General features: G+C 50.4%; 1 protein-coding gene across 4 annotated transcripts in view; it reads left to right on the forward strand.

The window, feature by feature from the left end:
- Positions 1–25,269, forward strand: part of TNPO3 (transportin 3) — a 44,559-nt gene that overhangs the window by 17,615 nt on the left and 1,675 nt on the right. For all 4 annotated transcript variants that reach the window (XM_080391287.1, XM_080391285.1, XM_080391286.1 and 1 more), the window contains 17 exons: positions 279–435; positions 4,436–4,579; positions 7,966–8,141; positions 13,650–13,788; positions 15,516–15,662; positions 16,325–16,432; positions 16,812–16,903; positions 18,449–18,588; positions 18,673–18,864; positions 20,122–20,213; positions 21,144–21,220; positions 21,517–21,577; positions 22,032–22,172; positions 23,196–23,312; positions 24,233–24,327; positions 24,544–24,700; positions 24,931–25,098. In XM_080391287.1, coding sequence (XP_080247413.1) covers positions 279–435; positions 4,436–4,579; positions 7,966–8,141; positions 13,650–13,788; positions 15,516–15,662; positions 16,325–16,432; positions 16,812–16,903; positions 18,449–18,588; positions 18,673–18,864; positions 20,122–20,213; positions 21,144–21,220; positions 21,517–21,577; positions 22,032–22,172; positions 23,196–23,312; positions 24,233–24,327; positions 24,544–24,700; positions 24,931–25,098 — 2,203 coding nt within the window. The remainder of the gene's footprint in view (positions 1–278; positions 436–4,435; positions 4,580–7,965; positions 8,142–13,649; positions 13,789–15,515; positions 15,663–16,324; positions 16,433–16,811; positions 16,904–18,448; positions 18,589–18,672; positions 18,865–20,121; positions 20,214–21,143; positions 21,221–21,516; positions 21,578–22,031; positions 22,173–23,195; positions 23,313–24,232; positions 24,328–24,543; positions 24,701–24,930; positions 25,099–25,269) is intronic.

The raw sequence follows: 25,269 nt of genomic DNA on the forward strand, positions 1-25,269 counted from the left end.
GTGGCACTTGGACTTGATGTGCTTGAGCTGGGAAAGCTTTTGTCATTTTTCTATTGAAAAATCTTGAGCTAAACCACTGATGGAGGCTCTTCTCGACAGTGCTCTGCCCTTGCAGCTGGGTGTGGGAGTGTGTTTGTGGTAACACTTTTGCAGAGTCTCTTTGAAATGTCCCTCCATCTCTCACTGTGCTCTTAACCTACTTGCCAGCATTGAGGTTTTCTGCGTGTGCTTGGCTGTCACTTGCCTTCATGCACTGTCTTTCCTCCCTGTTCTTTCAGGTACAGCAATGATGTTACATCGCTGCCCTTTCTGCTGGAAATCCTCACGGTGCTGCCAGAAGAAGTTCACAGCCGATCCTTGCGCATCGGAGCCAACCGCCGTACTGAAATCATAGAAGATCTGGCATACTATTCCAGCACGGTCATCTCTCTGCTGGTAAGGAGACCAACCAGCAACTGAGTCCTGGTCAACTGCTAAAGAAGCTCATGCAGCTGCTTCTCCCCCATCCACATCACTGATCCAGATTATTCCAGGTTGAATGTGATCAAAAAGCTGGTTGGTGTGAAACAAGCTGATTTTATATATTTAAGTTCCAAGCAAATCAAAATCACAGTCAGGTTGCTGTTGTCAGTTGAAATTGGAGCTATTATGAAATTGGAGCTACATGAGAAATTGGAGAAATTATGGAAACTTAATAACTTTCTCATCCTCTCAGCTGGACTGGCCATGGGAGGACTGTATTGGTTTATCTGGTGGTATGGAGTGTGGAGGCTTGTCATCTAGCACTGTGTGCTTTAAGTTCAGGAAAAGTCTTGGGTTATTTGAGGCTTAAGCAAGAAATTACTTCAGCCCATTATGGGTGTATGTATGTAGATCTCAAAATCATCATCTTGAGATGATCATCTCTAGATTCACACATGCATGTGTCTGTATATCTCTTAGAAGAAAGGCATTCAGGTACTTGGTGACTATGATTTCTCTCTCTTCTTGTGCCCCTTTCAAAAGTAAGTACATGCCTAATTTCTGACCATCGTGTGGTAAGCTGAGGTTATGCATTTAGCTGCAGGTCACGTTGAGTATTATCACATTTAGTATGGGGAGACCATAGCTGTATCTCCTGGTTCTTCTTCAAAGGTTTTCTCAGTTGCGGAGTATTCATGCTCTCTAAGAATGAGACTGTTGTGGGCCCCAAAACAGGGCAAGTCTGGGGAACAGAGAATAAGTGTTGAGCTGAATTGCTTCAGGGACTGAAAAGAAATGCTCCTTGCTGGCTCCTTCCTTTCCAGAGACACTTGTCATGTTCTTCAGTGCTGTTGGAGCTCTGTAAATGAGTAGCCAACCTGATCCCTGACTCAGGCTTCAAATGGAGCATGTGCTGTAGCTACCCTTTGATGCTGCTTATCTAAAGAAGGAAAGATAATGTACCCTCGGCAGTGCATAGCAAATCAGTAATTCCACCGAACAGCTGGTTAATGTCACTGTGCTCCAGATGGATTCAAGGTTTGGTGTGTTTAATTGCAGAGTCTCGTCAGTGGTCGTTTCTCTGCTCTGCAGCCCCATCTTTCTGTGCTTGGCTGCCCTGCTTTCTTTGGTCTGTGGTCTCCATGTCTCTTCTAGCCACCTCCCTCTTGCCCTGCTAGCCTACTGGTCAGCATTCCTTTGCTAATTGAGTTACAGCTGCTGAAAATAGGAGGAACCTTAGCCTGTAGGATCCTTAATACTTTGTCCATGTGAAATGAGCCATGTTCTGCAGTGCTTTTTTTGTGCCATTTCTCAGAATTACAGAATCACAGTCTCCCTTTGCTGTTAGACTGTCGTTTATATTTCCTTCTCCTTGATGAGCAAAACTGTAAGGCTTTAGTTATACCAGTGACAATGTTCTCTTCTCCTTAACTGATACTTCTTCATGTCCGTTCTAGCTCCAACATGCAGCATCTTTGTATGTGCCCAGTACTGTGTGGCACAGAAATAGGTGGAGGGCTCTAGGCTTGCTCTCAGAAGCCAGGGAGAAGGGGAATGTCCTCCCTGGGATTGGATTCTATGCCCAGAGAAGCCTTGCTTCTTGCAGTGCATTGCTTAGTCTCCCTCCAGACTTGTGTAACCTGCCATTTCATTTATCCCCTCCTGCCTCTCAGATGTTACCTGCAGTCCCTCCCCAATATCCCTTCCCTCTCTGAATCCCCTTTTCTGATGGGACCCAACATAAATTCAACACCCGGTACTTTTCCTTTGTTTAATTTGGACAAAAGGGTGGACTACAGGTAAGTAAGACTCAGTTTAAGTTTGCATCTGGCCCAAAGCCTTTGCAGAAGGTACCTGTTCTGTTTTCACGCTGCTTTTTGGGGTCTGTGGTTAAGAAAGCCACAGAGAATATCTGGAATAGAAATATGAGTGTGGCAGATACTTCTGGTGGGTGTTTCATGTTTGTGCAATGTCTAGCTTTGGCTTTTCCCGTGAAGGCCAGGGAAGGAGGCTTCGTTTTCCAGTTACTCTGGTAACTCCAGAGGAAGTGGGATCGTGATGATCAAGGGTCGTAGAATTGTTGGTTTAATAGGTTAGACAGAACCTTAGAGATCATTGAGTCCAACCAGTAACACTGCCAAGCCCACCACTAAACCATGTCCCTAAGTGCTGTGTCTACACGCCTTTTAAACACCTCCAGGGGCAGTGACTCCATCTCTTCCCTGGGCAGCCTGTTCCAATGCTTAACAACCTTTTTGGTGAAGAGATTTTTCCTAATATCCAATCTAAACGCCCCCTGGTGAAACTTGATACCATTTCCTCTCATCTTATGTGTCAGGACATGGAGCTGAGCTATGTCCTCTGCTCAAAAGCATCAGGTCTTGCTTGAGAAGACTCCTCCCCCTGTATGCTGTATTTATCCCAGCAGAGGCCCATGCCATTACCACCACAGCCATTAGGGGAGCCCAGTTCCACTTTTTCCATGCTTAGTTGTCTTTGAACAAGTCCTTGCTCACTTAAACTCTTTTCACCTTCCTCAAATCCCTGCACTGTGCCATCCCTCCTAGCTGTCTGCAGCCCTCAGCGCTCTTCCTGGGACATCTTGGAGAAGTCTGGCTGTCACATTGGTGAGACAGGCGACATCACACATCACCTGGCTCTGGCTGCTCACAGCCGTACTGGAGACAATGTGAGGTGCCAGTGTTGGATTGCCAAGGGCTGTAGCCCTGTCGTAAGACTTTCTGTTCAGACTTCCTCTGCATGTGCCTGGAGCTTTCATGGTAAATCCCAACACAGGCATTTCAACCACCTGCCTAAAGAGCAAAATTAAATTTTCAGTGTAGGATTTAAATGCTAAATTCACTTTCTTGAGTTACAAGATGGAGTTTTAAAAAAATTGTACAGGGACTGTGATGAAGTATGGCTTTCTGCCTCCAGGATTGAAGTGTCAGGCAAGGAGTGAAGATCTCTGGAAGCTCGTTTGCAGAATTGCTTGGCCTGTTGAGGCTCTCTTCTGGGGGAAAAGGAAGTCTGGGATCCTTCTCCATGTCCTGTCTGTCCATCTGTTCTTCCTTTTCCTCAGCCTGGTGAGGTCAGGGCTTCCTTCTGTGTTAGGTGTTGATGCAGATTGTGGTTAGGCACTGTTGTGCAGCAGAAGTGTTGGCCATTGCTGGAAATGAGGGTTGGTTGCTGCCAGACCCACAGCCCGTCTCTGATACTGCACTGGTGTCTTCAGACTGTCCTCAGGTTGGCCTTTGGGATAGGTCTGACCCTCAGGACCCATCTTCTCTTTGGCCACGGTTGTTTTGTGGTGAAGAATAGTAAATTGAGATTTGAGTGAGTTTAGGGATTTATCACCTACATGACACATCCATATCTGTGCTCTGCCAGTCTGAGACAGGATTCTGCAGAAAAGTGATGGACTGGGCATGAACGAAAACACTCACATTGGTTTTCTTGCCTCTGTAATAGCATCTGAAGTTGACAGAGAGGTTTTTGGCTCTGCCCCTACATCTCACCAAGTCCAGGGCTACTTAGGGACAGGGATGTTGGAAGCAGTCTGCTTTCTTGATTGTGTTTCATATGGACTTTAAGAGGATGCTCAAAGGCCGTGTGCTCTTGAAAGGTTGTTTGCAGAACTGTCATCTTCCCGATTACAAAACTAGCACTGGGACATGATCACTCTAGGCAGATCCAGAAGTCCTCTCTGCTGGTGTGGGCATTCTCGGTTGTCTTCTGGTCAGAGTGCTGCTTTCTCATAGATACAACACTGCTGCTTGATTGCTGAAAGTTTTGTTCCTCTTGGAGGGATCACTGCTGACTGCCCTGTGTCTTGCTAAGATTCATGGGGGAATTCTTGATGCTGACTATAGAGACTCCAGGATGGCTTTCCAAAAGTTATTTATTATTATTCTGCTTGGGAAATTACAATTGGAGTTGGGGTCCTAAGCAGTTCTTTCTTGTTCGGTTGCAGATGACATGCGTGGAGAAAGCAGGCAATGATGAGAAGATGCTCATCAAAATCTTCCGGTGCTTGGGGAGCTGGTTCAACCTGGGTGTCCTGGACAGCACCTTCATGGCAAACAGCAAGTTACTGTCACTCCTCTTCGAGGTGCTGGTGAGTGTTTCTCTTGGGAAATGAGGTGGTGATGGGCCTTGGGTACCAGATGGTGTCACTTTTAAATCCAAGAGTGACTGAGATGTGGAAGGTGAGTTTCATCCCCCCTGTCTTGAGTCAGAACCCTCTGATTCCCTCTTTACCTTGATCAGCTCCATAGAGTGGGCTGTCCCTCTCTGCTAGCAGGCAGGGAAGTGCAAGCTGTCTGTGCACAGGTAATAGATCTGTGCTGCCTGAAATGGATTGAGAGCAACCCTGAGGAGAAGGACTTGGGGCTGGTGGTGGACAGAAAGCTCAGCGTGGCCTGGCAATGTGCGCTTGCCGCCCAGCAAGCCAACCAAACCCAGGGCTGCACCAAACGCAGCGTGGCCAGCAGGTCCAGGGAGGGGATTCTCCCCCTCTGCTCTGCTCTGGTGAGACCCCACCTGCAGAGCTGTGTCTGCTCTGGGGCCCCCAGCATAAGAAGGACACGGACCTGTTGGAGCAAGTCCAGAGGAGGCCATGAAGTTGATCAGAGGGCTGGAGCACCTCTCCTAGGCAGACAGGCTGAGAGAGCTGGGGCTGTTCAGCCTGGAGGAGAGAAGGCTCCAGAAAGACCTTAGAGCGGCCTTCCAGTACCTAAAGGGGCCTGCGAGAAAGCTGGGGAGGGACTTTTTAGTAGGGCCTATAGTGACAGGACAAGGGGGAGTGGCTTTAAGCTGAAAGAGGGGAGATTTAGGTTAGATCTAAGGAAGAAATTATTTTCTGTGAGGGTGGCAAGGCACTGGCGCAGGTTGCCCAGAGAAGCTGTGGCTGCCCCATCCCTGGAAGTGTTCAAGGCCAGGTTGGACAGGGCTTGGAGCAACCTGGTCTAGTGGAAGGTGTCCCTGTCCCTGGAAGGGGGTTGGAGGCAGATGATCTTTAAAAGTCCCTTCCAGCCTAAATTGTTCTATGATTCTATGATCATCTTCCTTTTGTACCGGTTGTCCACCCTGGAGGACAGTCAGAGAGCAGCAGTGCACAGTGAGAGTCCTCTTCTGGCTGCTGCTGTGAGTTCCCACATAATCTTTCCTGCGTCCTATTAGCCCTGGGAAGCTTAGAAGATGGCACATAAATAACACCTAATGTTGGCTAATCTCTCAAGGGTGAAACTAGAAGTACACTTCAGGGTTTGCTCTGCCTGTGTGCTTGGTCCTTGGTTCAGTATCTGTGATGTGGGGACAAGACTGATGAACAAAAAAGCACTGGCAGAGCTTTCAGATGCAAACAAAGATGCGTGTGTGTGTTTGGCTATTTGCATGGAGGAAGGAGACTCTGCAGCTCCTTCAGCAGTATTCTTTCCTGCCTGCCTTCTGTTCTGATCCAGAGAATATGTGCTCAGAGGTGAGCACCCTTCTCTGTTCCTGGACAGACAGGAAAGCATCTGAAATCTCTCCTGAGCAGATGCCCTTGCCTGGCTTTACTGACACCCTCCTCAGCTACCTGGCTCAGCTATCCCCATGAGAGCTTTCCTGCAAAGTGGTGCACCTTCTCCCTGCACCGCTCAGGAATCATGGCTTTCCCTGTGGAGCTGGCTGGACAGACAGCAGCAGGGGAAAGCAGAGGTCTCTGAGAGATGGAGGTGTTGAGCCACAGGAACCTTCCTGCTACACTGCCATGAGTGATCCTTTAATCTCCATAAACTTTGTTAGTACGCTCACAGTGTACTAACACACACAGTACATTGATAAAAAAGTCCGAAGACTATTTAATTGTCTATTTATATGTCTTCTCCTTATTCCTACTGTACTAATCATCAATTTTGGAGCCTGTATTAAGCAGTTATTTTATCTCCCAAGCGGGAGCCAGGTTCCATTTTTCTGTGGTGGCAGCAAAACAGCAGAATAGAAGTTTTGACATCTGAGAAGTGACCGTTTCTAGCCATTATTGTGGGCTGCCACTGCTGCAAAAGTAGGCGCTAGGTGTACTTTCAAGCATACTTTAAGAGACAGAGAGTTTTGGTCTGAAATGCATTGTACTTGGTCCTTCCTCTGAGCCAAATTGTTTTATGGGGCTCTGAACAAAATACATTTGTTTGGTGATTTATTGAAAGTTTGCCATCCTCGTGTGCTTAAGTAATGGTTAGTTTTGGCTTTTAAAGTTGTCTGTTGTTGAAGAAACTGCATTTGTTTAATATTGCAATCAGTATTTTTTCATTTTTTGTTTTGTATTCATTCCACATTTTCAATAAAATAGTATTTTATTCCTTTTGTGACATTTTCACCTTGGGAAATAAACTACTAAAGGCATTTGGGGTGGTTTTTTGTTCTGTCTGGATGCAGGAGAGCTGAAGAGGCCAGTGAAACAGGGAGCTTAGGAGAATCCCGCATCACTGTGACAGGGAGGGCAATGAACTGACAAACAGGAAGGAGGAATTCCTGGAGGACAAAGGTGTCTGCTGTGGTACTGCCCCGACCTGTGACCCAGTGCAGGAATTGTCTGTTCCTTCTTCTGTTGTTAGACAGGATCCCTCATTTGCATCCCTTTCATGGTGCCAATTCAATGAACGACAAATGTTGATGAGGGCTCCCATTCAGTGGGAGAAGGAATAGGCAATATTCATGCAGGGACCCAGCTCCCAAGCAGCACTGCAGCAGAAAACCATCTTCCCCAGGACAGGGCATTTGGCTCACCAGCCTTTTTATTGTGTTAATGTCACTTTTAAATTGGGCATTTTTCCTTCCTCCCCTTCCACCTTCACACAGGACCATGAATTTTTTTCCAAATGTGTTGAGATCTCGTGTGAAGGAACACACAGAGGCACACACAGAGTCACTGCTCCTTTGTTTCCTCTCTATGCTTCTCTGTTTGCTCTCTACTCCTTAGTATGCCAGTCTTGTCTCTCTCCTTAATTGCTGAGGGCTCCATGGGAGCCATTAAAGGCCCTGTTAAATCAGCCTTGTACAATCACTATATACATCTGCCAGGTGGGGCCTGAAATCTATTTGTTCACCCCCAGACTATCACAATATTTCACACATGCTTGTGAGAAACCTCATCTCCATCATCACCGAGGACTCGATGATTCTTATGGGTCCCTTCCAACTTGAGATATTCTGTGACTCAGCCAGGGTCATGATCAGCGCAACTGTTTTCTTTCCTTCTGAACTGCTGTGGCTGTTGGTGTGTGTTTGCCTCTCCCAAGGATGTCTTTGTGGGGTCCCGTTGGGGAGGGTCAGTTTTGACCTCAAGTGTCCAGGCTGGTAAAGCAGCCCAGGCTTTGCAGGGCTGGTAGGAGTGAGTTGTTGGGAGCTGTGGCTATGCAGAAGCTCTACAAAGTATTTTGGGAACAACAAGAAGAAAAGACTGAGTTTTTCTTTACCATCTCATTTCATAATATAATCACTGTGCTCTTCTGTTTCTTGCAGCAACAAGACAAGACATCATCAAACCTCCATGAAGCTGCTTCAGACTGCGTGTGCTCAGCTCTCTACGCCATTGAGAACGTGGAGACAAACCTGCCCCTGGCCTTGCAGCTTTTCCAGGGTGTCCTCACTCTTGAGACTGCCTATCACATGGCTGTAGCACGTGAGGACCTAGACAAGTAAGTGGACTTGCAGCCATGGCTGTGCCCAGAAAGGAAGGAGAGTTACCATAATTAACTGTCACTGTGTCTGCGATTATTTTTGGAATCAACGGTGATTGCATGCGGCACTCTGAAGTCTCTTATGCAAATAAGTATTTGTCAAATGAAGACAAGTGAGCAAATAACTTCCTTGCCCGATTTGTGCTCCAGGTATGTGTGCTCAGCTCAGCCTCTGACAGGGTTAGACTGTTACCAGAGTCTGCTTGCTGGGGTTCTTGATCTCCCTTTTGGTGGGCAAAGCACAAGGGAAGTATGCTGAGGTGCAGCCAGTCTGTTACCAGTCTTAAAATAGAGCCTAGAAGCAACCTGTTGCTCCTGCTGCCTCCTCTCTACAAATATCCATACCTGGTTCAGCTGCTCCTGATGGCAACAGGTCTGGTGTGCCGACGGGGTCAACAGCCCCCCATTCTTGACTTAGAAGAAACCGTAGCCAGATCATACCTTGATCAAGCACATTGAAACCAGCACTTCACACATATTGGGTGCAACAGAATGTTGCTGCTCTGATTAGAAACCCTCTGATCTCCAGCCTCAGTTGATTCTAGGCCAGTTCATGCCTATTCTCTTTCACCAACTTTGTCTTAACTTGAATAGATCCCTAGCTGATGCTTATTCCCAGACACGTTTGTAGGTAGGAAACGGCCAGCCTCAAGTTTGGGTGAACAAACCCAGCTCTTTCAGTCCTGTGAGACTGCTTTCTTTTTCCTGGGTAATCTGGAGTGCTCCCCTTCAGACTTTAGCTTCCTTGAGCACAAGGGCCTGAGAGGCACAAGGGCCTAAGAGGTATGTGCTGCTGCAGGAGGGATCTTGCTACTGTGTGTTGGCATTGTGGCATCCCTGTGTACAGGCAGCACCTTGCCTGACATCTCTTGCCTTTGCTATCAGCTTGCAGCATCAGTGTTTTGGTCATCCTGTGACTGAGGAGTCCATCCACAAGCTGTCAGAAATGGGCAAATTTTCCTTTTCAAATATAAATGGTTTTCATTCTTATTCTGCACAGATAATGCATCCCAGCTTTATCAGTGAACACCATTAGGGCTTGCTCTTCCTTTCTTATCTGGCTGTCACCAATGAATGTAGATAAGGTCAGTTGTGAGATTGATCTGGAACCTCTGTAGCACCAAACTGCTATTTCTTCTTCAGCTCAGCCTGCTAGCCACCCTGCTAGCTGACTGCTCATCCCTTAACTCTGCTTTATCCAGTTTAACTAGCTTCTGTGTGTCACCGTGATCTGCTCTGCTCCATCTCTCCTATTCTAAAACATTACTGATAAGAATTAGATGGGTTCAATCTATTTTTGGTAAACCCCTGTTGCGTTTAGCCCATTTCCCTCCAACTTCCATCTATTTGGAAAATTATGTTGATCACGCTTGTCAAATATGAGCACATTTTGTGACTGTGCAAGGTGTTGCCGTTGATGGAAACTGCCAGACCAGTAGTGAAGCTGTAGGACAGAGGTCCAGTGTCAGATTTTTGACTCCTGGGATGGCAGTTAGCCAGTCCCCGCTCCTTCCACCTGGAGGTAAGCAGATCCTTGTGTCTAAATAGCCTCTTCATTCTTCCTGCCTTTACCCCTCCTCTTCAGCCACAGTATTGAAAACTGATGCATATTCACGTAGTTTTAGCTGTGCCACAGATCTTTAATTGTGCCAGTGTCTTCAGCGTGTGGCAATTCCACCGGCTGTTTATTACAGCTGAAAACCCTGCCCTGTTTTTGTGATGGTCCTTGGCATGGCTGGGCACTGGTTTGGCTTCTGGCAATTCTCGCTTGATCTGTGCTCATCTTGCCTTCCAGAATCCAGCTGTCCGCTTCTCAGTCCTCCTCCCTGACAGCCCTTCAGCTGCTTAGAGGCACTTGGCTCACTGCTGAGACTTTTCAGATGACTTAGGCTCAAGAACTCAGTAAGCATCCTCATTCCCTTATTTCAGCTTGGGGTGCAAAGCCCAGAAAACGTATGTGCCTTTGATTTAAGGGAATGCCAAGTCTATGCCATGTTAAACGAGATTTCCACAGGCAAAATGAGTAGCTACTCCTCAGAGTTAGCCCTTTTGAAATCGAAAATTATAGTAGCTTCTGTGCCTATTTATCCTTCCATTTAACACTAATAGAATTAGTCTTCAGTTTTCAGGCACGTAAAAGATTGCTATGATATCCTCTCTGCTCGGTGAGATTGACTCTGCAATAGCACCTCTTCAGTCTGTGACTTTCTGAAAAATCTGAAAGCTTTCATCTTCAGGAATTGCTGGGGCATGGTGTAATTAATCTGTTCTCCAGTCTCTGTCGGAGAAGGTAGTCTCCCCTAAATGCTTCCGGGTATGGTGTAAAGGTCCTCCTGATGGCGCTGGCAACATCTTGCCGTGTTTGATCTCCTGGGGATACACAGCCGGTTGTGTAAAAGGTCAAGCCTTTTGGGACTTAAAAAAAAAAAAAAATCTCACATGGGAGACTTGTCTCTGTCTTTAAGGCAAGCTTTAGGGTGTGTTGGCAGCACATCTCTGGATGCATGTTGCTTTAGGATTTCCTAAACCTCTCCAGAACAGGAATACTAAAACCAAAGTCCAGGACTAATGGCTTGTTTTGGACCTCTCCCCCATATCCCTGATTTGAGGTCATTTTATTGGTGAGGAGCAGTCTTTGGTTTGATTCCATGCTTAGAATCATGGAATTGTTTAGGTTGGAAGTGACTTTTGAGATCATCAAGTCCAACCATTAACCCAGCACTGCCAAGCCCACCACTAAACCATGTCCCCAAGCACCGCATCTACACATCTGTTAAATCCCTCCAGGGACGGAGACTCCACCACTTCCTTGGGCAGCCTGTGCCAGTGCTTGACAACCCTTTTGGTAAAGGCACTGAATCCTGGGGAACACCACCTGTGACCAGCCTCCAGCTGGATGTAACTCCATTCCCCACCACCCTTCAGGCTCAGCCATCCAGCCAGCTTTTTACCCAGAGAAGAGTGCCCCTGTCCAAGCCACGAGCAGCCAGTTTCTCCAGGAGAATGCTGTGGGAGATGGTGTCAAAGGCTTTTACTAAAGTCTAGGGAGACACTGTCCACAGCCCTTCCCTCATCCGCTAAGCGGGTCACCTTGTCGCAGGAGGAGATGAGGTGAGTCAAGCAGGACCCGCCTTTCGTAACCGCATGCTGCCTGGGCCTGGTGCCCTGGTTGTCCTGTATGTGCTGTGTGATGGCACTTGAGATGACCTGGTCCGTAACCTTCCCCGGCACCGAGGCTGGACCGATAGGCCTGTAGTTCCCCAGATCCTCCCTCCAGCCCTTCGTGTGGATGGGCATCATGTTTGTGAACCTCCAGTCGACTGGGACCTTCCCAGTTAGCCAGGGCTGCTGGTAAGTGATGGGAAGTGGCTCAGTGAGGAGCACTTCCACCAGCTCCCTCAGTACCCTTGGGCCCAGAGACTTGTGTGTGTCAGTGGCGCAGCAGGTCGGTGACCGTTTCCCCTTGGATTATGGGGGCTTCATTCTGCTCCTCATCCCTGTCTCCCATCTCAGGTGGCTGGGTACCTGGAGAACAACTGGTCTTACTGTTAAAGACCGAGGCAAAGAAGGCATTAAGTACCTCAGCCTTTCCCTCATCCTTTGTCACTGTTTCCCTCCACATCCAATTAAAGATGGGGAGTCTCCTGAGTCCTCCTTTTGTTGTGAATGTATTTATAGAAACATTTTTGTTGTTTTTTATGGCAGTAGCCAGATTAAGTTCTAATTGGGCTTTGGCCCTTCTAACTTTCTTCCTGCATAAGCTTACAACATCCTTGTAGTCCTCCTGAGCTGCCTACCTCTTTTTCCAAAGGTCATAAACTCTCCTTTTTTCCGTGATTTTCAACCAGGCCAGTCTTCTTTCCCGCTGGCTCATCTTTTGCCACGTGGGGATGGCCTGCTTCTGCAGCTTTAAGATTTCCTTAAAGAACATCCAGCCTCCCTGGACCCCTTGGCCCTTCAGGACTGCCTCCCAAGGGACTCTGCCAGCCAGGCCAAAGTCTGCCCTCTGGAAGTTGAAAGTGGCAGTTCTACTGCCCCCCTCCTTACTTCTCTGAGAATCAAAAACTCACTTTTGATTACTTTGTGATCACTGTGCCCAAGACAGCCTCCAGCCGTCACATCATCCCCAAGCCCTTCTCTGTTCACAAACAACAGTTCCAGCAGAACACCTTCCCTAGCTGGCTGCCTCACTGGCTGTCAGGAAGGTCTGTTCCACACACTCCAGGAACCTCCTAGACTGTTTCCTCTCCACCGTACTTATTTCCAACACACGTCTGGTAAGTTGAAGTCCCCCATGAGATGGTTGTGAGACTTTTCCCAGTTGCTTGTAGAATATTCCATCTGTCTCTTCGTCCTGGTTGGGTGGTCTATAACGGATTCCCACCATGATACCTGCCCTGTTGACCTTCCCTCCGATTCTTATCCATAAACACTTGGCCCTATTGTCACCATCATCAACCTCTAGGCAATCAAAACACTCCCTAATATACAAGGGTATGTTTGATCGCATCACCTTTTTGGGGGGAGAAGCCCTGATTCCTACGTGACCATTCTCAGGTGCTTCCATGGTTTCTAGCACATCAATAACCCTCACATCTGTTGCTGCATGGATCTCCATTCCCTATCTCTACTGAGATGGCAGACTGAAGGACCTCGCTAGCACACAGTCCCTCAAACACTGGCCTGCCGCCCTCAGGCTTATCTCTAGCAAGCCTGGTTTTATCCCTTTCCCCCTTCAAACTGGGTTTAAAGGTCTTTCAGTGAGCCCTGAGAACTCCTGCATGAAGATCCTTTTTCCCCTTTTGAGGTCCATCTACCCCGTCTGTTGCCAACAGGACTAACCCACGATCAAAAAACCCCAAATTCTGCCAGTGACACCAGGCTTGCGCCGGCACACCATACTGCGGCTCCAGGATGGTCGCTCCTCTCTTGGGTTCTGCAGTCTTAATGCAGAGTAAAGCCTGTCGTTCAACTCGGCCGCAAACTTGTTTGTGTCTGAAGAGCAGCTGTGCTTTTACACAGCGCTGTCCCCTGTGTAGGCAGCGGGACATCCTGGGTTTATTTTGACGGTAGGTGTGTAGATTTGTCTTCTGAAACACGGCACCTTCCGGGTGCTGAATTCGACTCAAGCTGTTTTGTAGCAGCCGTCGTGTGCCTTGGTGCCCAGTGCAGTGTGGTTATGGAGAAGTTTTCTCAGACACTGTGGGCAGTATGAAAATTTTGTAAGATTTGCTTACTGGAAGTCAGTATTTTCACCTACTTCTGAACAAAGCCAAGTTCCCCTATTTAAGTGGTTCCCAACTGCTGACAGAAAGCTAAAGCAGAAGTTGGTATTTCTTGGTATTTCTGTGGTCTGAGACAAGGTTCCTGGGCATGTTACCTGCATGACCGAATCTCCTGTGCTGGGATGTCTGTCCTGTGTGGAAGATCTTTCTGACTTGTGCCCTGTTTTTTTTCCTTCCCCAGGGTACTCAATTATTGCCGTGTTTTCACCGAGCTGTGTGAGACGTTCCTAGATAAAATAGTTTGTACACCAGGCCAAGGGCTGGGTGACCTGCGGACACTAGAGCTGCTGCTGATATGTGCAGGTCACCCGCAGTACGAGGTGAGTGAGGTTTACCCGTGTTCCTCTCCTCACCCCTATTGCCAAATCTCACTCATCCAGAGTTGAGTCAGTGGGGAAAAAAAATCTCTTATATTGCCACATGGTTGGGAGGCTTCAGTTCCTGTGAACTGCTGGCCTTGAAATGCCTGCTCTGCATTCGTGATGCAGAAATCTGGCTTAGCTTCCCCTTCCTGGTGTCCTGGACACGTGGGACTGCAAGTACAGCTCCAAACGCCTCCATTCGTTTCTTTCCACATGTTCAAGTTAAGCTTTGCAGGGATTGCAGTGCAGCTCCTGGTAACTTTGCCCTCCAAGTAAGTGAAACCCTGTTTTGCATCAAAGCTCCCTGACCATCCTGCCTTAAGTACAGAGCATGGTATTTAAGGTGCGGTCTCCTTCTAAACGTCCCCTTTTATTCTTAAAAAGCTGTTAATTCAATCCCAGTAGCTGATCCCTGGCTGCCTTGTGTTGGTGTTCAGTGGATGGAGGTTCCTTCGCAGATGGGTTCTTGTGCTGACATGGGGAGCAGGGAGGTGCCAGCTGGGATTTGCTGGGGTGCGCTCCCTTTCTTCCCTCCGCATTTAAGGTCCTGCTATGGGAGGGATGCAACCCCTGAATTGATGGATGAGAGGTGGATCTGGACTGAGATAGTGCCCTCTCCAGAATGGGGTTTTCCAGAAACTTTTGGTATAGAGCCCTGAAAATACGTCAGACCTGAGAACCAGCAGACGAGCTAGCTAAGAAACGATGGCTGCTGCAATGCAACCCTAGGGGCTTGTTTGCCATGAAAATTGTGGAGCAGCCACAAGACTACTTCACCAGATCTCTGTAGTGGTTGCTTGCGACTTGGTGGCTCTTTTAGTCCCCTTTCCAGGTCTGTTAAGCTCAGTCTCCCTTGGGCATGACCTTGTCCTGCACTAGTGATGCATTAAGAGGGCTTGAAGCTCTGCAGCTGCTCCTGAAAAATCTGCACCTATTTTTTTTTCTGCAATAACTGCACTTATAAAGAGGCTGTAGGCTTTGGAGCAGCATCCCCTTCCAGCCTGAGCTGCTATCTCAGGGATGTTTGCTCCTCTCTGGGGTTGCTGTCCCCCTCGCTTCGTTAGCCCAAGCCTGTGTGCACCCCATGCTGGCCATCAGGATGGTTAGACTGTTAAATGCACGGGCACGGGTGGTGAGGATTGGTGCTAGGTGGGCAAGCTCTTCCATCAGTGTGGCTTTCTGGTGACGACAGTGTACCTGCAAGCAGCAAAATGCCCCGTAGCTTATTGGGGCAAGCTGGGTATCAAACACCTCCTGATGCATGAGCAAGAACAGAGGGAGGGCACAAATCAGGCCAGGGTCGGGGAAATAAAAACTTATCACTGGCAGGTTTGGCTGATGTGAAATGAGGTGATGTCCATGCTTTGAAGCAAGAGACGATTCTCACACTTTAATGTTAATTTTGTAGAGAAGAGGCTTTACTTCTGAGGGCTGATGACAGGTTTTCAGATTAACTCAGTGGGTTTCAAATCCCTTATTAAGTGACAAGCAGCAGAGAAGATCAGCAAAGCTGGGGAAACCAGTTCATGTTTCATCATCACATGATGAAGCAGCACTGATGGAAATCTGTGGTACCCCACCATGCTGCAGGCATCCCCAGAGATTTCTCTGTCGGGAGCACCAGCAGAGTGGAGCAAAAAATTGTTCTGTTGATAACAAGATGCTGAATTTTTCTTTGTAAACAGGTGGTAGAAATTTCATTTAACTTCTGGTACAGACTGGGAGAGCACCTGTACAAGACGGATGATGCAGTCATCCACAGCATCTTCAAAGCCTACATCCAGCGCCTTCTCCACGCTCTGGCTAGACACTGCCAGCTTGACTCAGACCATGTAAGGCTGCATTTGCTTTGGTTTGTTTCCTCCAGAGGCAGCCGGGGCGGTTGGATGTATCTGTCCTCACTGCTGCATGCTGATGGCTCTCCGTAGCTATAGGGCTCTGCAGTTGCAGTAATTGCAGAGAGAGGATTGAGAGTAATTAAAACTGGTGTATTAAACCTCTTTTCATTAAGTCAGTTCTTGTTCGAACAGAGCTTTCTGGCATCTAGTTGCTGCGGGATGACCCTTTCCCACCTCCCCCCAGGTGGTTCCCATTTGGGGAGCTGCGGAGAGATACCTTGTCCCCTGCTCGGGGGCGTTTTTGTTGGAATAAAGCTTGCACAGCTCACTAGCCACAATGCTGTCAGCTTGCTCCTTGAAGTCTGGATGGTTTATCCTTCTTCCATCTCTGGCTGGGCTCCTCATTCCCTTGATTTCCATCCCTTCATCTGCGTGTCAGAGCAGGAAAACACAGCGTGTGTTCAGGCTGTTAGCATTTTCTTTGTGCGTGGCTGTCCTTCAAATCCCCTTACGTAGCTTGATCCAGGGAGAGGAGGGCAGGAACGACAGATCTCGTCTCTAAACGAGAATTCTTGTCTTGTCCTAGCTGTGGGTGAATGGGAACATGAATTTCTCTGAGCTGCTCTCACCCTTTTCCTCTCCCTCATCTCTGTTAGGAGGGTGTCCCAGAGGAAACAGATGACTTTGGGGAGTTCCGGATGCGGGTCTCGGACCTGGTGAAAGACCTGATCTTCTTGGTGGGATCAGTGGAATGTTTTGCTCAGGTGGGTTTGTCAGAGCATCATGAGGCATGCTTCCACCCATTGCTGCAGGGAGGAAGCCAAGCCCCAGGGAGGAAGTCACACACATCTCCTTGTGCACGGGGAGGTAACTGTATCTTGAAGTAGGTGGTAGGGCTTATTCTGGGAGAAGCAGGAGGTCCCACCCTTTGGGGTAGTACCTGGGGAAAGGTACTGTGGTCCCAACGTAGCAGGGTGGTCTGTGGAACATGAGAATTTATGCAGTTGCATGCCTGGAGTCTGGTATTTCAGGTGTGTGGGAGGAGGTGAGGAGCAGGTGGCAATCTTGCAGGGTGGGACTCATGACCACGTGCCCCCAGGCTGTGTTTGTAGCTTCTTTTGTGACCAATTCTCTTTCTTGCAGCTTTATGCGACTCTGAAGGATGGCAATCCACCCTGGGAGGTGACAGAAGCTGTCCTCTTCATTATGGCATCCATAGCTAAGAGCGTTGACCAGTGAGTGTTGACCATCCTGCTCATGTCTGTAAGGGCTGTGGGATCAGGTGTTACCTCCAAGTGAGTTTTGCAGAGACACTGCAGATATCTTGAGGATACTCCTAGGAACATGCCTTCCCAGGCAGAAGTGTTTGAAAAACATGCTTTATTTCAGATAGTCCTCCGCATGTGTGGTCTGTGCTGCCGCAGTGCAGTACCCCTTCCTGATGGAGCAGCCCAAGGACTGAGGTCTGCTTCCTGGCCAGGAATACGGGCCCAGTACACTGCTGGGACTCCGTGATGCAGTTGGACCTTCTCGAATCTCTTCTGCTTGCTTGAGGACATTCATAGAATCATGGAATGCTTTGGGTTGGAAGGGACCTTTCAAGACCATCTAGTCCAGCCCCCCTGCCATGAGCAGGGACATCTCCAACAAGATCAGGTTGCTCAGAGCCCCGTCCAACCTGACCTTAAATGTTTCCAGGGATGGGGCATCTGTCACCTCTCTGGGCAACCTGTGCCAGTGTTTCACCACCCCCATCATAAAAAATTACTTCTTTATATCTAGTCTGGCGAGACTTTAATGCCACAGACTTGAGTTCAGCCCTGGTAAAACAGGGTGAGGGTTTACTTCCCCTTATTTTATCTCCTGAAAGCAAAGCGTATTTGCCTAGGCTGATTATCTGGACATCTTTCCACATCCAGATTCTTCCACCTCCAGGTAGAGTTTTCCCGGAAATCTTTAGGGAAGGTTAAATCACTTTCTGGAAGCGCCTTTCCTCCCCTGTTAGTTGTAGTGGAAACATCAACAGCTAACGTCCAGGGCGGTGAGAGTGCAGCGAATCGTGCGTGCTGACAGCCATGCTGATGCAGCGGGACAGCCTGGCTGACCTTCAGCAGGCTGGGAGTGCTGGGAGGCTGGGGGAGTCACAGTGTTTGCTATGTGCTCTCTGGCTCCTGTTAACCTATGCTAAGGCTGCTTTTGCTCATTTTTATCTTCAATTTTTATTTCTGCTTTTTTTCTGAGAGCACCAGCATCTCACGCTGGTGGAGCATGGGGGAGTCCACTCCCCACCAGCATGTCCCACAAGGCTTTTGCTCGCCCTGTGGCTCTACCGAGCTTGGCTTCACTCTTGCCATGAGAGGGCAGGCGGTGCTGTCTGCCAGACAAGAGAGCAAGAGCCCTGCCACCAATGTGGGCTGCAGGGAGCCCGAGACTCACCCAGTAGCACCCTCCCATGCTGGGAACAGGCTCCTCTGGCTTTCTGGAGTCCCCAGAGAATTAGTTAGCTTTGTTCTTGTGCCACAAGCACTCTTACTGCAGGTATTTAGTTTCTTCTGCTCTGTTTGGTAAAGCTGGAGGCTGCCGTGCATCTGGATGCCAGCTCCCACAGCCCCGAGCCCCTTGTTAGCCCACATCTCAAATATCCAGCACACCGCAGCTGCAGGGTTTGCCTGGCTGATTCAGAGCAACGTGGGAGTCGATCAGGTTCAACAAAACCAGCTACTCTGTGGAAGCAGTCTGGGAGCTGCCTTGGAGCTAAGCTGGCTGCCTTTTCCCCACAGGGAGAACAATCCAACCCTGGTGGAGGTGCTGGAGGGAGTGGTTCGCCTCCCCGAGACGGTGCACACCGCTGTCCGCTACACCAGCATCGAGCTGGTGGGAGAGATGAGCGAGGTGGTGGACAGAAACCCGCAGTTCCTGGGTGAGTCCCTCCTGCCACGCCACCGCTCTGCCCTGCAACGAGTTGGATCCCCAGGACCCCTCTTCACCCTGGCTTTCTCCGCAGATCCTGTCCTGGGTTATTTGATGAAAGGCCTGTGTGACAGGCGGCTGGCCTCGGCGGCGGCCAAGGCCATCCACAATATCTGCTCAGTATGCCGGGACCACATGGCTCAGCACTTTAACGGGCTGCTGGAGATAGCCCGTTCTCTCGACTCCTTCACGCTCTCTCCAGAGGCTGCTGTGGGACTCCTGAAGGGTGCGTATGGAAAAGCTGTTAGTGTATTTATTTGTGGAGGTCGCTCACAGTGGATGCTGCGCAACCCTGTTTTCACGTGTTTTTTCTTAGACAAGTCTCTCGGTTTGCCCTGAGGCACTCCACGCGTCCTCATTTAGTCTTCTCAAGAGCTCACTTGGGGCAGGAGGTAGAAAGATCCTTCCAGGGTTTATAAGGTATCTCCATCCCTGGTCTCAACTTGAAATGCAGGAAGAAAAGTTTCAAATACTCACAGCCAAGCTAGCAGCAGGTCACTGCTATATCCGAACACTTGGAAATCGGTTGCTGTACACATAGGGTGGAAAATTGTGAGCATTTGTCATTTTAGAGACAGTTTGAGCACAAGAATGTAGTTTTTCAACTCCAGCCTGCAGTCAGAGCATTTTCTACTCACCAGGCCTTTGGCTGTTGGGCATTGTGTGCCTCTTCAACCAGGGCTGGTTTCATGGTCGTGCAGGAACGTCTGGGCTTCAAAGATTTGCAACGGATTTAAGTGCTTCTGAAACCTTTAAAAATGCAGCAGCTCTGGAAGTTGTGCAAAGGGAGCCTTACTGTGGTGTACAGTCAGGTTGTGCATGACTGAAGAGGCAAAACTCAGTTTTTCGCTTGTTTGTACTCGCATATTGATGCAAGCAGCCTTAGCCGTGCTTCTGAGCTGCTCCTCTCCCTGACGCTACAAAGTATTTTCTCCTTCTTTAAACCAACACAACAAATACAATGAGCCAGGGATAATTTTTTCCTGCTTTTGAGTGGGGTGCTGTGATGTGGCAGTGGGAAGCGGCTCAAGCGCTCATCTTCATATTTTATTTGTGTGGGAGCCCTGCAGTGCCTTAGCTGTGGGTCAAAAGAAGCTTCCTCGGACCTCATGGTGCTGCTGGGCAGGGACAAGGGTGCTGCAGGGACACGCCAGTGTCCCCAGATGTGCTAGTGATGCCTGTCTGCCTCTAGATCATCCCTGTTCTCCCACATGCCAGCATCCCTTCCTCCTTCCCACCCCATAGAAATTATTTGGGTGTCTGGTTTAATCAAAGAGTTGAGTTCAAGCTGCAGAGAAACATTTTTCAGTCTCGGGAAGCAGTCCCTCCCTTTGCCCCAGAGCCGTGCCCTCTCCCTGCCTGCACACGGGCTGGTGGCAGGCTGCGGCAGGGCTTGTTTGGGAACCTTGCTCGTGTTGTGTTTCACCAACTGCACTCCTACGCTGCATTCCTGCTCCTGAGCCTGTCTCCTCTTGCCTTTCAGGGACAGCCTTGGTCCTTGCCAGGCTCCCCTTGGAGAAGATAGCAGAATGCCTCAGTGAACTCTGTGCCGTACAAGTGATGGCGCTGAAGAAGGTACGTCCCAGTTGGAGCTGTGTTAACATGCTCCTTGTCTGTCACTGGTTTGGGTGGGAGAGATCAGAGGCCATCAAGCTGCCATGGCTCCCTCTTTATCCAGCGGCTTGATCTGCTGGGGGCATTGTGTGTTCCCAAAGCCAGAGGTGTATGAAGACTCCAGGACTGAGACCGTACTTGTCCCCATGTCTCTCCTGGCTGAGAAATACCTAGGTGGTAGAGTGTGTAATGAGTTAAATGGGAAGAAAATGGTCCCTAGAAATCAGTTTACATCTAGGAGCCAAACGGCCTTCCTGAACCCACCTCTCATGCAACAAGCAGCTTTCATCCCGCATCTCCGGGATGGAGAATGTGGGTATTCAACTCCCCGGTGGGGCAGGTAGCCCCAAAAGGTTATATTCTGACTGTCCCAAAACCGTGGTGGCCCTAGTGACCTTTCCATGCAGATCCAGGATAGCAGAGAGTAGAAGTCTCAGAGGATGGCAGAAAGAGGGAGGGAAGCCTTAAGGAAGGGACATACACGTCCCCTGCCTTTTCAGGATGACCTGTAGCTGCACCAGAGTGGTTCTTGAGAGCTCTTTCTGCCCACACTGCCTGCTCCTAGCAGCTCTCACCCACCGGCAGGCTACTCTTCCATCTCTGGCCCTGCTCCTGTCTCCTTCAGAGACCTCTTTGAGGAGGTTCTGAAGGCAGAGGAGACAAAAAGAGAAGCCGCTCTGAGCTTTCAGAGTAACCTGCATATATGTGGCTGAGGCTAGGAGCTGCCTAGGTCCGAGGCAAGGTTTGAGGAACTGTCTGCTCTGCTTTGGCCCAAAGGAGATGCGATGGTGCTGCCGGTGGGTCTGGTGGCCAGGCAGTGTTTATTCAGTTTTCACTGGGAACAGGGCTGCCTGTGGTCCTGAAATCCCATCTTTTTCCCTTGTTTTCTAGCTGCTCTCTCAGGAGCCAAGCAATGGCCTCTCCTCAGATCCTACTGTGCCCCTGGATCGACTCGCTGTCATATTTAGGTAAGGAAGGAGCAGCTGGGACAGCCTGTGCAAGGGAATTCGTGAGCGTGTGAGTCAAAGCTGCTCACCCAGAGACAAAACCAAATTAGCAATGGCTCGTTTACCCCTGGCCCCCAGGGGAACAGGCTGGAAGCTGCAGCTTCACCAAGTTCAAGGCTCCCCAGCCCCCCTAAGCCAGTTTCTCGTCCCCCTCCCACAGCCTTGGGGCAGGTGCTTGAGGCTCCAACTAATTTCCTCAGCTTTCAGCCCAAAACCCAACTGAAAAAATACCATTAACCCTTTGCTGCTTTTCACAGACACACCAACCCCATTGTAGAAAATGGACAGATCCATCCGTGCCAAAAAGTCATTCAGGAAGTAAGTGCCAGCAGGTCTGGATTTGGGGAAGGAATTACTGTGGGGAGACTGAGGGAGAGTGTCGTACCAGGGGGGCGGTTCGGTTGCAGTCCCCAGCTGCCAGACAGATTCGGTGTGGCCAACAGCCTCTCTGCCTGGGGCTGTGCAGCATCGGGGAGAGGAGCTGCTGGTGGAGCACCTTCCCTCCTGGAAGCAGAGATCCTTGAGGGGAAGGGATTTGGGTCTTCAAACCCGTGGAAGGGGACCTGGCCTCTGGAAATGACCCAGGTGCCTTAATTTCCCTGCCCTTGTAATGTTTGCAGCGCTGCAGCCAAGGCATTAAGCCACTCTGTGCTCTTCACTCCTACATAAAGCTAATTTATGTGTCTTGTAACGCAAGTGCCTCTTGGTTTTGGGACCTGAGTGGCATCTGCCTGACAGTACGCTTTAACCCCTCCTGTCTGTCTGTGCTCAGATCTGGCCCGTGCTGTCGGAGACCCTGAACAAACACAGTGCCGATAACCGCATCGTGGAGCGGTGCTGCCGGTGCCTGCGCTTCGCTGTCCGCTGTGTGGGCAAAGGCTCTGCCGCCTTGCTGCAACCGCTTGTCACCCAGGTACGGAGGCTGCCGCTGAAAAACCATGCTCAACACCTTTTGTCGGGACGCTGTGATCCCAGGCTTGGAGCTGTCATCAGAAGGTGCTCGCTGGGTTCACAGTAGCAGGCAGGCGTGTCTCATGGGCAGCTGCCAGGCTGCCATCGCTGTGCAGCCAGGCAGCAACTGGCGCTGGAAAGTGCTGCGGTAAATGCCAGCAGTCTTGGGAGCTCCTACGTAAACCCTTGGGGAGTAGAGAGAGCCTTTGAACTGCAGGGAAGAGCTAAGCTCTGCCCGATTGATGCTCTGTAGGTTGTGGGAGCCCTGCAGTTGTATCTGTAATTTGAAAGGTATGTGTGCAACTCCACATCATGCAGCTCCTTGAAGAAGTAATTCTCAGCCTGATGTTAGGTGTCTCCCACTCTGCTGGGTGCTTCCACTGGGCTAAGGGAGGATCAAAAGCCAGGGGAAGCCGCATTGGCTCTGGGAGCTGCAGCACAGAGATGCTCCCCTGTGCAAGATCAGACCTGAGCCAGTGCCTCAGGAGGTCCCCTGCCCACCGCGGGACTGGGGGAAGGTCTGGCAGGCTGGGACATCATCTGGGCATGCAGCGAGAGCAGGCCTTTCTGAAAGAGATGGTGGGACTGTTGGGCAGATACAGCGGGCACTGCCCCTGGTGGGGATGGTGGGAGGCAACGAGTGTGTATGGCTGCACCCCTCCGTGGCTCACCTGTGGATGGGAGCTGGGGGCTACAGCCCTTTGCCGTCAGGAAGCCAGGAGGACCGTGCCCGTGGCCAGCCTCTCTGCAGTAGGGCCAGCCCTTTGGAAAGCACGGAGCTGGCTGAGGAAATCGCTGCCCGTGGCAGGGGAGCTGCCGGGTTCCCAGCCAGACACCACAGCTGACAGGCGCCAGCGAGCAGCACGCAGGGATTTCTCTGGTGGCAAGAGCTGCAGCAGTTTCTTTGCCAGACCTGCTGCCACCTGCTGTGTTGGCAGTGGGCAGGCAGCGTTCACGGTGCCAGGTGGTGCGTGTCTCCCTGCAGATGGTGAATGTGTACCGGGCACACCAGCACTCCTGTTTCCTCTACCTGGGCAGCATCTTGGTGGACGAGTACGGCATGGAGGAGGGCTGCCGGCAGGGACTGCTCGACATGCTGCAGGTGGGTGCTGAGAGGTGACCGATTTGGTTCCCACATATCTGTATCATAGAATTGTTTAGGTTGGAAAAGACCCTTAAAAACATCAGCTGTTAACACCACCAGGTCTGCCACTAAACCATATGCCTAAGTGCACCCCCCATCTACGCCTCCTTTAAATCCTTACAGGGATGGTGACTCCATCATCTCCCTGGGCAGCCTGTTCCAATGCTTGACAACCCTTTTGGTGAAAAGGTTTTTCCTCATACCCCATCTAAACCTCCCCTGGTGCAACTTGAGGCTGTTTCCTCTTGTCGTGTCGCCTGTTACTTGGGAAAACAGACCAACCCCCACCTTGCTGCAACCTCCTCCCAGGCAGCTGGAGGGAGCGAGAAGGTCCCCCCTGAGCCTCCTTTTCTCCAGGCTGAACCCCCCCAGCTCCCTCAGCCGCTCATCAGACTTATGCTCTGGACCCTTCACCAGCTTCATCGTTGCTTTTATTTCCACGTGCCAGCACAGTAACTACCCCTCAGCCCTCGGGAAGGCTGTGCCTCAGGTGCCCAGAGGGTTTGCACAAAGCAGAGCAGTTTCCACAAGGTGCTGATGCAAACCTAGGCTCGTCCCAGCACCTCTCTGCTCTCCCGTAACTTGGTAGCTGGGTGAACAAAACTGAGGAAGGGACGCTTTTGGTTAAAGCGGAACTGGTGAGTGGCAGCTTGTTGGAGGAGCCGATCACTGAGGAAGGCATTGCTGCCTTGAGGTACGTCTCCTGTCAGAGGGGAGATCTATACTGGCCCTCTGGGCTTTGACAGTGGCTGTCAGGAGAAGCCAGGGTCTGATCCACTCCAGTGTGGTCCGTGCTGGAAATCTCCCTGTGGAGAGAAGGGCACTTTGAGATGTAATCGTAGCTAATTACTAATAGATCCCCGCAACCCTTCTCCTAGGCGCTATGCATACCCACCTTCCAACTCCTAGAGCAGCCCAACGGCCTTCAGAACCACCCAGACACTGTGGACGACCTCTTCCGACTAGCAGCCAGGTAGCCTCACTCTCCTGTCGCCTTCTCCTGCTGCACGAGGACACCCCAACCCCTCTCTCCATGCAGAGGGGTCCCCACGCGCCCGTGGGAGCACTCATGTCTCTGTGGGTGGGTGGGAGATGGCAGGGTCCTGCCTTCCCACCAGCTCACGGGAATAGGCAGGGTGCCGGGAAGCCAGGCAGGCACCAGTAACATGTCTGTCCCCTGCCTGGCCAGGTTTATCCAGCGCAGCCCCGTCACCTTGCTCCGCAGCCAGGTGATGATCCCCATCCTGCAGTGGGCTATTGCCGCCACCACCCTTGATCACCGGGATGCCAACTGCAGCGTCATGAAGTTCCTGCGCGATCTCATCCACACCGGGGTGGCCAACGACGTGAGTGACCCCTGGGGTTGTTCCTCAGTGGGGGAATCTTCCTCTGTGGAGTAGGGAATGCCATCCTCATCAGTGTTTGTCACCTATGAGGGCTGTCCCGCTGCCATAGCCAAGCCACCGCAGTTATGCCACCGCTGCCAGCAGAGGTGCTCTGGGAGCTGCTTCCAAAGCAAGAAGCAGCATGTCCCTGTCCCCAGGCGTGGCTCACCCCGCTCTCCTTCCTCCCGCAGCACGAGGAGGACTTTGAAGTGCGGAAGGAGCTCATCAGCCAGGTGATGAACCAACTGGGCCAGCAGCTTGTCAACCAGCTTTTGCACACGTGCTGCTTCTGCCTGCCACCGTACACCCTGCCCGATGTCGCCGAGGTGCTCTGGGAGATCATGCAGATCGACCGGCCGGTGAGAGGGACAGGATGTATCCCAGAAGGGCACAGGGCAGGGTTGGGATTCAGCCCTGAGCCATCCCAGCATCGCATGGGCAGAGCCAAATCCCAAAGCCTCCCCCAAGCCAGGACAGCAGAGTGGGGTTTGGCTCCATGTCCTGAGTGTTTTCCCTTCTCTTGCTTCCTG

The sequence above is a fragment of the Falco punctatus genome (genome assembly GCF_963210335.1).
Source record: "Falco punctatus genome assembly, chromosome: 6".
NCBI classification, from domain to species: domain Eukaryota; kingdom Metazoa; phylum Chordata; class Aves; order Falconiformes; family Falconidae; genus Falco; species Falco punctatus.